At 42.1% G+C, this 12,832-nt stretch overlaps 1 protein-coding gene across 3 annotated transcripts in view; it reads left to right on the top strand.

The window, feature by feature from the left end:
- Positions 1-12,832, top strand: part of LOC102303056 (plexin-A1) — a 315,477-nt gene that overhangs the window by 166,162 nt on the left and 136,483 nt on the right. For all 3 annotated transcript variants that reach the window (XM_042224566.1, XM_042224568.1, XM_042224567.1), the window contains exons 5-8: positions 3,860-3,960; positions 6,409-6,532; positions 6,850-7,003; positions 10,430-10,529. In XM_042224566.1, coding sequence (XP_042080500.1) covers positions 3,860-3,960; positions 6,409-6,532; positions 6,850-7,003; positions 10,430-10,529 — 479 coding nt within the window. The remainder of the gene's footprint in view (positions 1-3,859; positions 3,961-6,408; positions 6,533-6,849; positions 7,004-10,429; positions 10,530-12,832) is intronic.

Consider the following 12,832-nt stretch of genomic DNA (forward strand, 5'->3'; position numbering starts at 1 on the left):
CACACACACACACACACACACACACACACACACACACACACACACACACACACACACACACACGCCAATGCTCCCCAGCCACCTCAGTAAGACAAAGAGTCTTTGGCTGAGCATCTCCCGTTTCCCATCCCATTATCTGTTTTCTAAAACTCAATAATTGAACTGTTCCAATGGAATACATCATCTGGCCCACTATCACAAAATCCCATTGAATAAACTTCTCTCCCTGGCTATTGTGCTTGAGTATGACATGTTTTTTCTTTCCGTCCTCCCTTTATCAGATAGGCTGTATAACTAGCGTGGTATTTGTCCAGGCGCAAGTAATGACTGCAATTTGCTGCTATTTGATGTCCTGTAAGGGGCCTGGGCCTTGTAATGGTAGCATTATAATAGTTACCAGGCACAGGTTACTATTACCATGTTATGAATCTGCCATAAGCTATTGTGTCCAACTGTACATTAGAGTGACACAGGAGGAGGATATGTACAGACTGCGAAAGAGATGCTGGGATTACTGACATCTAGTTGCGGTATTTGCTGTTTGTATTAAAGCTGTCTTGGGATGTAATGTGCAATTGGCTCATATAAGGAACAGAGTTTCCCATTATACTTTAATCCAGTCCTGCATTTATAAGTTAGACTGCAATTATTTGCAAACCTTCACCAATCTGTCTGACAGTGGTTGCAGTGAGTTTGTGTCATGCAGGAATTATTTAGACAGATCTTTTTGCCAAGATCACCGGTCGCCCAGAGGTGAAGGGTGTTGTATGGTGAACCTCTGGGTGACCGGTTGGTTGCTTCAAATACTCGCAGTCAGTCACCAAATGTGAAAAATTTCAGTGCAGTCACCTGGCAACCACAGATTTTTTTCTCCAGTTTGCAAGGAGGTTATCGTCCCATTTTTACTGTAGTATGACTGAGCCATGAAAATATTAAAGGATAGACTTGACACTCATGTAGGGTTCATCAAAGCAGATTGAGTTCATTTTTAAGTTGAGACAGACACACTGTTTTCCCCATACTATCTACAACTTGAGCAGCTCCTACCCAAATGCTCTTCTGGTGGTCATCAGAGGCTGCTTTGGGAGGTGAGAATCATGTGAATGGGGAAGATTTTGAGCAGCGGAAGGTGCTGTAAGCAGAGCAACAGAGAGTACAGGAAATTGGGATTTTTTAAAAAAAGTATGTTGACATTAAAACCAACATATGCAATCATGTCTGATCAATCATGCGGCAGCTGTTCAAGAATAAGACATTAAAAGAGCATGATTCAACATTTGAAGTTTAATAAGTTGAAAAACGGTACGGTGAAGGTAGGGTTTCTTCTTTGAAGCTTTTTCCACTGCTGCGTCTGCAGCTGCCATTAGAATTCATCCTCACCACCTTCCAGCTCACCTGGTGTGCCTCCTGCCTCTGCAGTGTTATTGATGTCATACCTCGCCTATCTGAGGAAGCAGGAGGTGTGCATGCACGTTCTCGTGTGTGAATGCATCCTGGGTGGTCAGTGATGTATTTAAGAATTTAACAACTGCCCCAGAAAACTTGTCTCAAACTCTCAATTTAGTCCAGAGAGTAACTTTCTCACTGGCGTGTGCTTGTGTGTGTGTGCTTGCCTGAGGCAGTTTCCTGTCTGCCAATCTACCTGTCACTGCCAAACAGCATCCAGTAAGTTCAGATAAAATACGCAGATTCCGATACGCTGCAGATTACGGATTTATAAAAGAAAAAGATTAAACCTGAATGTGCACAGGTGTGATTAAAGCATTTTGCAAGGGATAATTAGTCAACTTCTTCTACACTTTGGGTATAATCCAGTGTAACTTGTCCTTCCCGATTATCTTGCAAACAGATGGTGAAGGCAGCAGTATACAACATGCATGTTCAATAATAATTGCAGCCATCTGTTGACTTCTCAATGCTAATTTCTGCAAGTTTCACCGTGGCCTGATGTTCAGCTACATCTTCAGTTGCGCTTTAAGAGACTGATACATTTGGACAATGTTGTTTGATGTCCTTGTTGATAGAGAGGTTCCCCAGTTCCTATGCAAGAGATCAAGTTTCATCTTAGTGCAGTCATGCAGAGACACAAATGGCAGCTACGACAGATTTAGGAGACAAAAGGAGTAATCCTCGATGTTTATCTTAATGGTGTTAAGTACAGTACCACAGTATCATTCATTTGGTTATTGCTTATTTTTCACTGGAGTGCTGCACAAAGCTGGTTTATGTAGTTTTTGGAGTAAGTGACAGACAGCCTAATAAAAATGTAGCTGCAGAAAAGGCATTACAGCTTTACGCTAGCTAATTTTGAATGTACACCCATTAGTTTGGGAGAGTTGTAAGGGACTCGATAAGAAAAGAATCGTCAAAATTAACATAGTAAAGACAAAGACAGACAGACTTAATGTGGGTCAAGGCAAAAAAAGGCTGCAACCTACACTAATTCACCATGATTGCTTCTTTGCTTTAAACACACTAAAACTCTGTAGCTCCCATTTAAGTCTAGAGCACTATAGCCAAAAGAGGATTGCTCTCTACTGCAGTAATTCATATTTGGTGGAATGAAGCCTGGATTATACTCAGCTGCAGACACGGACAGCTCGAGCCCCGATGACCGAGTAGTCATTACCGTTGCACTTCTTTGAAGTCTGCTGCCTGGACATATCATAGTTGGTGCATTGTAAAGTGAATTCTCTGCAGATGTGTGCGTGGACCTCGCTCTCACTGTCTGATCTTGAAATTTACATCACATGAACCCAAGAGGACCCTAGCGGACTCAGAAAATATAAAACCTGCTTGTTTTTTTATTCTGGGACTTTCCTGCCTTTCCATACCCAGATATGAAAGAGCATAATGCAGGAAAGGCCCACCTCACTGCCCTTCTAGAGCAGTGGCAACATGTGTCATACAACCTTGATTGAGTTAGATACAGTATGATAAGGAAGGGTGGGGTGGATGTGGTTTGCAAAGTGCTTGCACAGCAACTGCAGGCAGGTGAGTACCTAGTGCACCCTATATGAAACTTGTCAACTGGCAATTTCGAATATTTTTAGCTGAGATAATCCTAGTTGAAGCCAAAAAAATGAAACTCTTGGTCGGGCTAGAGGAATTCTTATGCGATTGCCACATCAGCAGGTTGATTTCGACCCTTTAGCGTCATATTCCACAACAATCCATCCAGTATTGATCCTCCACTACCCAACCAAACGACGACTACACTGACGATTGCACAAAGCAATGTGCCTAAACTTGCTATATGTGTCTAGTTATAGCTCGTCATCATAGGCTGAACAGCAGTCTTTATGGGGAGTGTGAATCTGATCTTGATGATCAGATTAGCACCTCTAATCCTGAGGGGCTAAGCTGATTTTTGATGCATACAATCTGCGCAGTGCTCTTAGATCTTTTTGCTTTGAATAAATTGCAACTGAGTTTTATTCTTCGGCGCGCGACAAGGAGAAATTATCAATGCCTAAAAATACACAAATTGTTTGCTTGCATCAGAACTGTGGGCAGCACAGAGTATATGTATTATAGAGATAAGTTCTTCAGAGGGTGTGTTTACATGTTTGTAGATCTCTACTTTTCTCCCTCTAGCTACCTTTATATGCAGCAGTATGGAGTTGTAAGCAGCACTTTCAGAGCTGTTTATCTGTGATAGTCACAGTGGGCTTGTTCCTTTAATCTCATGTTCCAGACACAGGACACCTCCAGTAGATCCTGTTTATACCAACCCTATATAGTACAAGCTGTTTGAAGGTGGTGTAAACAGGGTTTCTGTGCAGCTTTAACCAAGTGTGTTTGCCGAATGTGTGCTCATGTGCGTGTTTTTTTTTTTTTTTCTCCATCTTCTTCCTAGGTCACCCGTGTACCAGTGGAGAGCTGTGAGCAGTACACTTCCTGTGGAGCCTGTCTGGGATCAGGAGACCCTCACTGTGGCTGGTGTGTGCTGCATAATGTGTAAGTGCATACTCTTTACTGCGTCGTATGTAGTTGTTCCGGTGGTTGCTCAGTGGGTGTTCTGCACTTAATTACAGTCTGTCACTTCAACAGAGTTGTGAGTTCTGCCTGTTTATGCTCATGGTAACCACATTATGTGAGCCTGTTTTGGCACTGCATTTGTCAGTGTGTTCTAACACAACAAATGCCGTGATTTAACACCTTATATAATGACTTTCTTTTGAAAATTGTATTTAGATAAGTGTATCTGTTTTTCTTGGATCAATAATTGACAAAAAATGTGTCACTCAGTGTCACCTACACTGAGGCTTAGACCTGTGACTTATTCATAAACATGGTCTGAATGCTCTCATTTTACTATTTTACTATAAAGCAACACTTTGAAAGCACATCAGATCTCGGTGGGGAATGTGTTATCAACCTACAGGTAATGGTAAATACTGAACAATATTACAAATTACAACATTCTCCAGACCCTGTCACGTCTGTCACATGTGCTCAGGGTGAAACTGCTCTCATCTGTGAACAGCACAGGGCCCAATAGAGGATGTGGGGCCCTCAGGCCACCCTCATGAAGTCTGTTTCTGATTGTTTGTTCAGAGACTTTCACACCAGTGTCCTATTAGAGGTCATTTTTAGAGCCTTGGCAGTGCTCATCCTGTTCCTCCTTGCACAAAGGAGCAGACACTGGTCCTGCTGATGGGTTAAGGATCTTCTACGGTCCTGCCCAGCTCTCCTAGATTAACTGTCTGTCTTGTGGAGTCTCCTCCACAATCTTGACACTGTCCTGGGAGACACAGCAAACCTCCTGGCAATACCATGTATTGATGTGCCATCCTGGAGGAGTTGGACTACCTGTGCATCCTCTGTAATGTCCAGGTATCGCCTCACACTACCAGTACTAACGCTGACCCTAGTGAGACGAGGAAGGAAGAATGTCGAAGAATGAAGGAAGAATTTGTTAATGAAATTAACACCAAAGCAGCTGAAACTGATTAGCAACCCTCTCGTCTACTTAACTGACCAGATCAATATCCCAGAAATTTAATTGACTTGATGCTAAACTCTTGATTAAATGTGTCCCTTTAATATTTTTTGAACAGTCTATAATGTGTTGAAGGAAAAAGTTATTGTAGCTTTGAAGAGTCTCTCCTTCCATTCACTCCTGGTGTTGTAATTATCTGTACATCTGGCAAAGGAAGTCAAAATCTGACTACTTTCTCACCTTTCCCCACCTGGCTAGTCAAAAACAGACCTTTAGATTCCAGCATCCTCAAACTGGCCCCCCACAGCCTACATTAGCTTCAATATTAAACTCATTTTCTGAGGATTGCAGCCCAATTGCAGCCCAAGGAAATTGGCCTTTTCTCTTCAGTAGCCACTTTCTAAAAACGTGTTCTGCTAATTTGGTCGGAAACACTTGCATATAGGAATTGACCATTTATAGCTAATTATATTGTTTGATTTAGTGGAAAAGGTTCTGCTCTCTAAGAGAGCACTAAAAGAATGCAAAAGGCAGCGAGGATTCGGTTGGGAGATCCAATTCCCCTTCACAAATACGTGCAGTAATTCGACATTAAAGCTTAATTAAGGCAACATTACCAAATGTTTAGCACATAAGGAGGACGCTGGGGTGAAAAAACAACCAAAAAAAAAAAAAAAGCTGTGCCACATCTGACATCCAGGTTTCAGCGGAGCAACAGTGAGAAGTGTTAAGTTGTAAAGGACAGCATGTACACCAGTGTTAATATGATTGGGAATTTCTGGTCAGCTGGTAGCCAAGCAGCTGATGAATGAGCCGCTGATGGTGAAACATGAATGAGCAGCTGGTGCCAGTCAGTGAATGCAAGTACATTCAGTGCCCGAACTAATGCCTTGCTCTACGTGTTTATTGCTCTTTTGGACTTTATGTTTGACTCTTATGCATGGTCAGTCTTCACGGTAATCAGTCCTCGTAGACTTTGCTAAACCATAGCTCTGATTAACTCAATGCTTGCTTTATAAGTACAAATAGGCATACTGATGACCACACTATGGTTCTGTTGCTATTAAGAAAGTGCTGAATGTGTGGTTGCCATGTTATCATTAACGCATACTCCTGTTTCTCCTGTGTTAAACTTGTAACTGCATAGGTTGTTTATATGCACCTTTGCAATTTAATTCTAATTTCCATGCATCTATGCACTCACTAATGAACAGAGTCGGTGTCTGAAACTCAGCATCCTGTGGGTTATCCAATAAATCAGTGATCTCGCTGTTTTTTCTCTTCCCAACTGAGAAGTGCTTAAAAGCCACATTTGGACCAAGTGCCTTTAGCTGTGATACTTAGTAAAAATGTACTCTACATATACAAGCACAACAAGGAATCAAGACTGGTGTGGATTTCATGTACAACACAGGTATTTATTGCTCATTTATTGCTTATGTGAGCATATTTTTTGTCTCTAGATGTTCGAGGAAGGATCGCTGCAAACGAGCAGAAGAGCCTCAGCGTTTCACCACCAGAGTCGAACAGTGTGTCCGACTTTCCATCCAGCCAGACACCGTCTCTGTCACCATGTCAGAAGTGCAGGTACAGCGTGCTGTCTGACCTTGTGTATCTGTTCAGCTACTCTATAGAGGCTTCGTGAATTTGTACGTGGTCCTTTATAAGACGAGTGGGGTAAAGATTAATGGCTGGGAAAAATGAATAAGGCAGATGTGAAATGAGACTAAATAAAGCTTGTTTTGTGTTGTAGCTAACAGTCATTTTGAGTATGAGCTGAAAAGTGCGTTTTGAGCCACACGTCTGAGCAGCATTTTCTGCTTTGGGCCATTGCTAATGAAGTGTATTGATTTAAATTTCTGCTGTGTCTCATCTTTCTGCTTTCTGTCTTTTTTTCTCGCTAGCTTGTGCTTCAGACACAGAATGTGCCGAGTCTTTCTGCTGGAGTGAACTGCTCCTTTGAGGACTACGTAGAAACGGAAGGGCGCATCTACGGTGGACGCATCTATTGCCTGTCTCCTTCGACGAAAGAAATCGCCCCCATCACGCGAGACCAAGGTAGACAATAAGTCAGAAAAGATATGATGTTGGAGTTAACGTAGACTTCACAAATGTCTGGCTTTTGCTTTCAAAATGAAAGCCCAGATCATTTAAACAATAATCTTATTTATCTGTTAAAGTGAAAAAGAAATGTCATTTCATATCATAATTATCACATGAAGAAAACTGAGAACTTTTTAAAAGTAGATTCATTATTGGTGTCTGAGTCCAGCTATTTTTTTTGTAATGGAAAATGCCAGCTGGGAGTAGCTGCCTTAGGGTTTTTTTTCTTCCGCTGATGTACTTTGACACAGAATCTGGGCAGCAACACAAAAAAGGCTTTTATTCAGATGAAAAACAGACCTAGTTGTCACATTTCTTACCTTTTCAGCAAACTGCATCATGAAAATACAGCACTTGCATTTGAAACATAACAAATTTTTTGTCCCTCAGTGGTGACAGCAACATTCACGACCTCCTCCTCTTATAGCCAACCATATACTGTAAGCTAGCAAATTCAAAAACTGCTACTATTTTGACACTAGCTCCTGTTAGCTTGGGTTACAACTGTGTTAAACTATTCTGAGGCTACGTACGTGATTCATAGTAATAAAGTGCCCGTGTGAGCAGCTCTTGGCTTAACGTTTAACAAATGTAGCCTGGACATCCTTCCAAGCGAAAGGTTTTACTCTATTAAAAAAAGCTTTTTTATCAATATGTTTTTTATCAGTAAGTGTAGAATTACATACAATATTCTGAACTGAAACAATGAGATGAAAAAATGCCACCCATCTTCTTCCGCTTTATCCGGGGCCGGGTCGCAGGGGCAGCAGCCTAAGCAGAGAGGCCCAGACCTCCCTCTCCCCAGCCACCTCCTTCAGCTTATCCGGGGGAACACCAAGGCGTTCCCAGGCCAGCCGAGAGATATAATCTCTCCAGCGTGTCCAGGGTCTGCCCCGGGGCCTCCTCTCGGTGGGACATGCCCAGAACACCTCACCCAGGAGGCATCCTTGTCAGATGCCTGAACCACCTCAGCTGGCTCCTTTCGATGTGGAGCAGCAGCGGCTCTACTCTGAGCCCCTTCCAGATGGCTGAACTTCTCACCCTATCTCTAAGGGCCAGCCACCCTTCGGAGGAAGCTCATTACCACCGCTTGTATCCGCGATCTCGTTCTTTCGGTCACTACCCACAGCTCGTGGCCATAGGTGAGGGTAGGGGCGTAGATCGACCGGTAAATTGAGAGCTTCGCTTTTACACTCAGCTCCCTCTTCACCACGACGGACCGGTGCAGCGTCCGCATCACTGTGGCCGCAGTGCCCAATCCGTCTGTCGATCACCGGCTCCCTTCTCCCATCACTCGCGAACAAGACCCCGAGATACTTGAACTCATCCACTTGGGGCAGGAACTCATCCCCGACCCGGAGTCGGCACTCCACATTTTTTTCCGGCTGAGAACCACGGCCTCAGATTTGGAGGTGCTGATCCTCATTCCCGCTGCTTCACACTCGGCTGCAAACCGTTCCAGTGCGAGCTGGAGGCCATCACCCGTTGAAGCCAACAGAACCACATCATCCACGAAAAGCAGAGATGAGATTCTGAGGCCACTGAAGTGAAAGCCCTCCGCCACTTGGCTGCGGAATTAAAAAATGCACTCAGGTATTTTCTCAAACTTGTGATCTCAGCCTTTTGGGACCATTTGTACTGATCTGCTCTGAAGCAGTTGCATCTCTGGATGTGTGATGCTAACATCATAGGTAGAAAGCCAACGCATGTACAGTAGCTTTTTGACAAATTCACTTCACAGTGCAACAAATGAGACAGTCTTTAAAGTATTGGTCCGGTAATACTAGTCTAGAAGAGGTGTGGCCATCTATTCATAGCCATGCATTAACCAGATTAGTTGTCCTTGTTTCAGAAAAGCTATGTTAGAAAGATATCGTGAGGCGATCTTGGCACAAGAGTTGGCAGTTCGTATTGTAATCGGAAGGTTGCCGGTTCCAGCCCCGGCTCGGACAGTCTCAGTCGTTGTGTCCTTGGGCAAGACACTTCGCCTACTGGTGTTGGCCAGAGGGGCCGATGGCGCGATATGGCAGCCTCGCCTCTGTCAGTCTGCCCCAGGGCAGCTGTGGCTACAACTGTAGCTGCCTCCACCAGTGTGTGAATGTGAGAGTGAATGAATAGTGGAATTGTAAAGCACTTTGAGGGTCTCGAAAAGCGCTATATAAATGCAATCCATTATTATTATTATTATTATTATTATTATTATTATTATTATTATTATTATTATTATTATTATTATTATTATATGAAGATATGTTTTTAATTTCTCCATTGCAATAGTCTGATCTATATTTATCACTTTCTAAGAAATGGTCTGACTAGACCTCTGTTCTCCATGAAAGCAATATCAACATCTGCCTGTCTATAGTTCAGTTCTTGCGGTCGAATGGTAACCAGTTTTGACCAGAAAAATGATATCAGGATTTCAGTCATGTTCACTGTGTGAAGCTTTCTCAAATCTGCTGCAGTAATTTACTCCTGCTTTCAGTTGGACATACATTATTAGATCACACAGTGTCACTTTTTGCATTTTTACATTTCAGCCGTCTAACAAACTTTTGTTTGGGGAGACGATGACGGGCTTTTCAGCTGAACAGTTTTGCTCGATGCTAAATATGAATTGTTTGCTTAATTTGACAGTTTATTCAGCTGTGTGAGACACGAGACATTTTTCTCTTCGGCTTCACCCACTGCTTCTCGATTATCAAAATTAGAATGAGCACATTTATAAACATACCGCTGAAAGCCCATGAATGTATATAGACAGCTGTAAGTGTTTTCGCCACTGAGTAACTCTAATAAATAGATTTTGCTCAGAGCTCTTTTTACTCTCCAGCAGAAGTGCTGTCTCCAAATCTGCAGATTTACAGGAACAGTGAAAGTGTATACATTGACTAGGACCAGGTTGCTCCTGGGGTCATGAAACATTTTCCATATACGAACTGTTATAGATGGACTATGGAAATATAGAGTGGAGTATAGAGTAGGGTGTCATACATAAAGGCCGGGAGGTCAGAACTGTCTCAGCAGAGGGTCCAATCACGCCCACTGATGTGAAGATTGCAGAAAATGCGTTAATAATTCAAATTTACCAGTACAATGCATTGCTGCTCCTAGTGTGATGATACCAGTGTTGTTGTATGAAAGAGTACCTTTTGATCCTGTTCAAAGAACTAAAATGTAAAACACTGTTGTTGAGTTTGTGCCTGTAAAGCTCCACAGATCTAAACGTTAATGCACACCTTCGTAATATTTAAAGAATGTGGATTCATTTATTTGGATCGGTTATTATGCAGTGGGTTTTACTTGTCTTTGCCACTTGACATTCTTTGTAAAGAAAAACACTAATAAAACACAATGTGTTTGTTATGTTTGACTTTGTAGGTGACCGACGCATAATAAAGTTGTATCTAAAGTCGAAGGAAACTGGGAAGAAGTTTGCCAGTGTGGATTTTGTCTTCTACAACTGCAGCGTCCACCAATCGTAAGTTGAGAGCTTGTTGCTAAGTAGGATGGGGCGAAAGGAGAAAAATATCAGTTTATGTTTAGTTTCTCTGTTAAATTGCTTTGACACTCTTTTAAATAGCTATTGAGGTTTCTCAATGACATCATTCATTGCTCAAGACTTGTCATCCATATTGGATGTTGGTTGCTAGGGAAAAATGCATATTTCTTTACTGATTGATGGTGCTTTTTGAATGTTCCCAGTTCAGAACCTGTCCAGAAATACAGAATTCAGATTGCTGGGTGCCAGATGGTCCTGGCCTGTGTAACTGGACCTTTATTTACTTGATCTTTCATTGTCACCATGATTGTCACACATCCAAAAAGTTAACATCACAGTTACTTGACAGATGTCTCCAAAACCTCAATACAAAGATCATACTGCTGGTCAGATGCAAGATGAAAATCAACAGGTGGCTGAAGTTTTAAAATAAAAAAGTGCTAAAATACTGCTACTTACCTGCAGGTGTAAATAACTGGTTTAATACAGGAATCAAGAGAAAACCATGCAGCCGTTTCTAATTCAGTATTCAATCTGTTCAAGCTTTTTACAAATCAATTAGTTAATTAAATCTAAAGCAATGAAGGGACTACTGGTGAGTGAAATAATAAATCGATTCTTAACCATGGAAGACTTAGAAGAGCAGCCAAGCTTGGGAGGAAAAAGACGTCACTCATGTTCCCGGGAAACATATTATCCCTAATTTAAGTATAGGAATACTGGTAGACTTTTCAACAGTGTTCTGAAAGCAGGTTTTTATATGCATGTCTGTGTCTGTTGCTTAAAAAGAAGGTGCAAGACAGGAAACAAGGAGAGGTAAACAGTCTTTTCAATTCAATTCTATTGAATTTTACTTATACAGCGCCAAATCACAACAGCAGTTGCCTCAAGGTGCTTTATATTGTAAGGTAAAGACTCTACAATAATACAGTGAAAACCCCCAAAATCACTGACTTACTTTAAGCAAGCACTTGGCGACAGTGGGAAGGAAAAACATTTTCTTTTGTCACTAAATTTCTATCAGAAACAATTTCTACATGACACTCTTCTTTTTTTTGTCTTTCTGTGCGTACAGAGGAAGGGGGGGACTAGGGGGTATTAGAGAGAGTGACAGAGAAAGAAAAAAAAGAGAGAGTGACAGAGTACTGAGATCATCCTGATAATGAATGAAAGAATGTGTTCCTGCCTTGTTAAATAAAGGTTAAATGAAAATAAATAAAATGTCATTTGCTAAATGAGTCTTGGCTGCTCCCCCTGAAGTCAGTGCTCGGACTTCGCACACACTTTTCCTCTCTTTCTCGCATTCGATTCACTTCCACCTGGCACAGACTCCCAGTTGCATCAATACACCTGAAATGAAAAAAGCATGTGTAGTATAACTAAAGTAGATTTATTGTTTCTCTTGGCAAGCATTGACTGAAGAATCACTTCCTCTCTCAGTGTTTACACCTGTTTTATATCTTAAAAGAATTAGAGGCATCCTGAAAATGATTCTTACATGTAAACATGTGCAGAATTGTCTTTTTTTTACTGTATGTGGGCTGTATGAGGGTTTAATATGTTAAGTCATGACAGTAGCTTTTAATTACTGATTCACCAGCATTATAAGCGTCTTTGTCCCGCTACCATCCGATCCTCACTCCTTGCAGCCTACAGCTCTCTTTTCCTTTCCTGCTGTCCCACTGTCCTCTTGTCTGCCTGTTGACTTCTCCTCTCCCATTCATCACTTTGCCCATCTCTCTGTCGCCTGGCCCCAACCCGTCTCTGCCCCTGCACACCTCCCATTCCTTGCCTCTCTCTCGTTCATCAAGCCCATTTATTGCTCGCGCTCTGCTCTCGGCCCTGCATATATCTGCATAGTAATAGGCCGTTAATTAGCTCTAGCTGAGGTGCCTGTGTGGAGATGGTCATAATGGAGTGGGCTTGGAGAGAGCGCTCACCTGGGCCACTTCTCGGGGCCTCCAGGCCTACTTGAATGGCTTTGATTCTTTTTTTTTTTTGTGAATATGTGTGTGTGTAGTTTTCCGTTTGTTAAAGAGCATGCAGGATGTGTCAAAGTAACTCCAGAGTGCCTATTTATTCATATTTGTATGCATGCAGGACATGTTTACTAATGTGTGTGTGGGTGTGTGTTTATGCTGCGTACCCCTGATTAACTAGCCCGCCTAGTCGCGCTCTCTTTGCAGCATAAACAGGCATGCTGTTGTTTAAGCCTTTGATGTTGGCTTTGCAGGGCCCCCTCAGGACTCTGTTGGACTGTTAAAAAAATAAATAATAATACA

Source organism: Haplochromis burtoni, unplaced genomic scaffold, assembly GCF_018398535.1.
Source record: "Haplochromis burtoni strain Fernald_Lab_line unplaced genomic scaffold, NCSU_Asbu1 Contig_141, whole genome shotgun sequence".
NCBI classification, from domain to species: Eukaryota; Metazoa; Chordata; class Actinopteri; order Cichliformes; family Cichlidae; genus Haplochromis; species Haplochromis burtoni.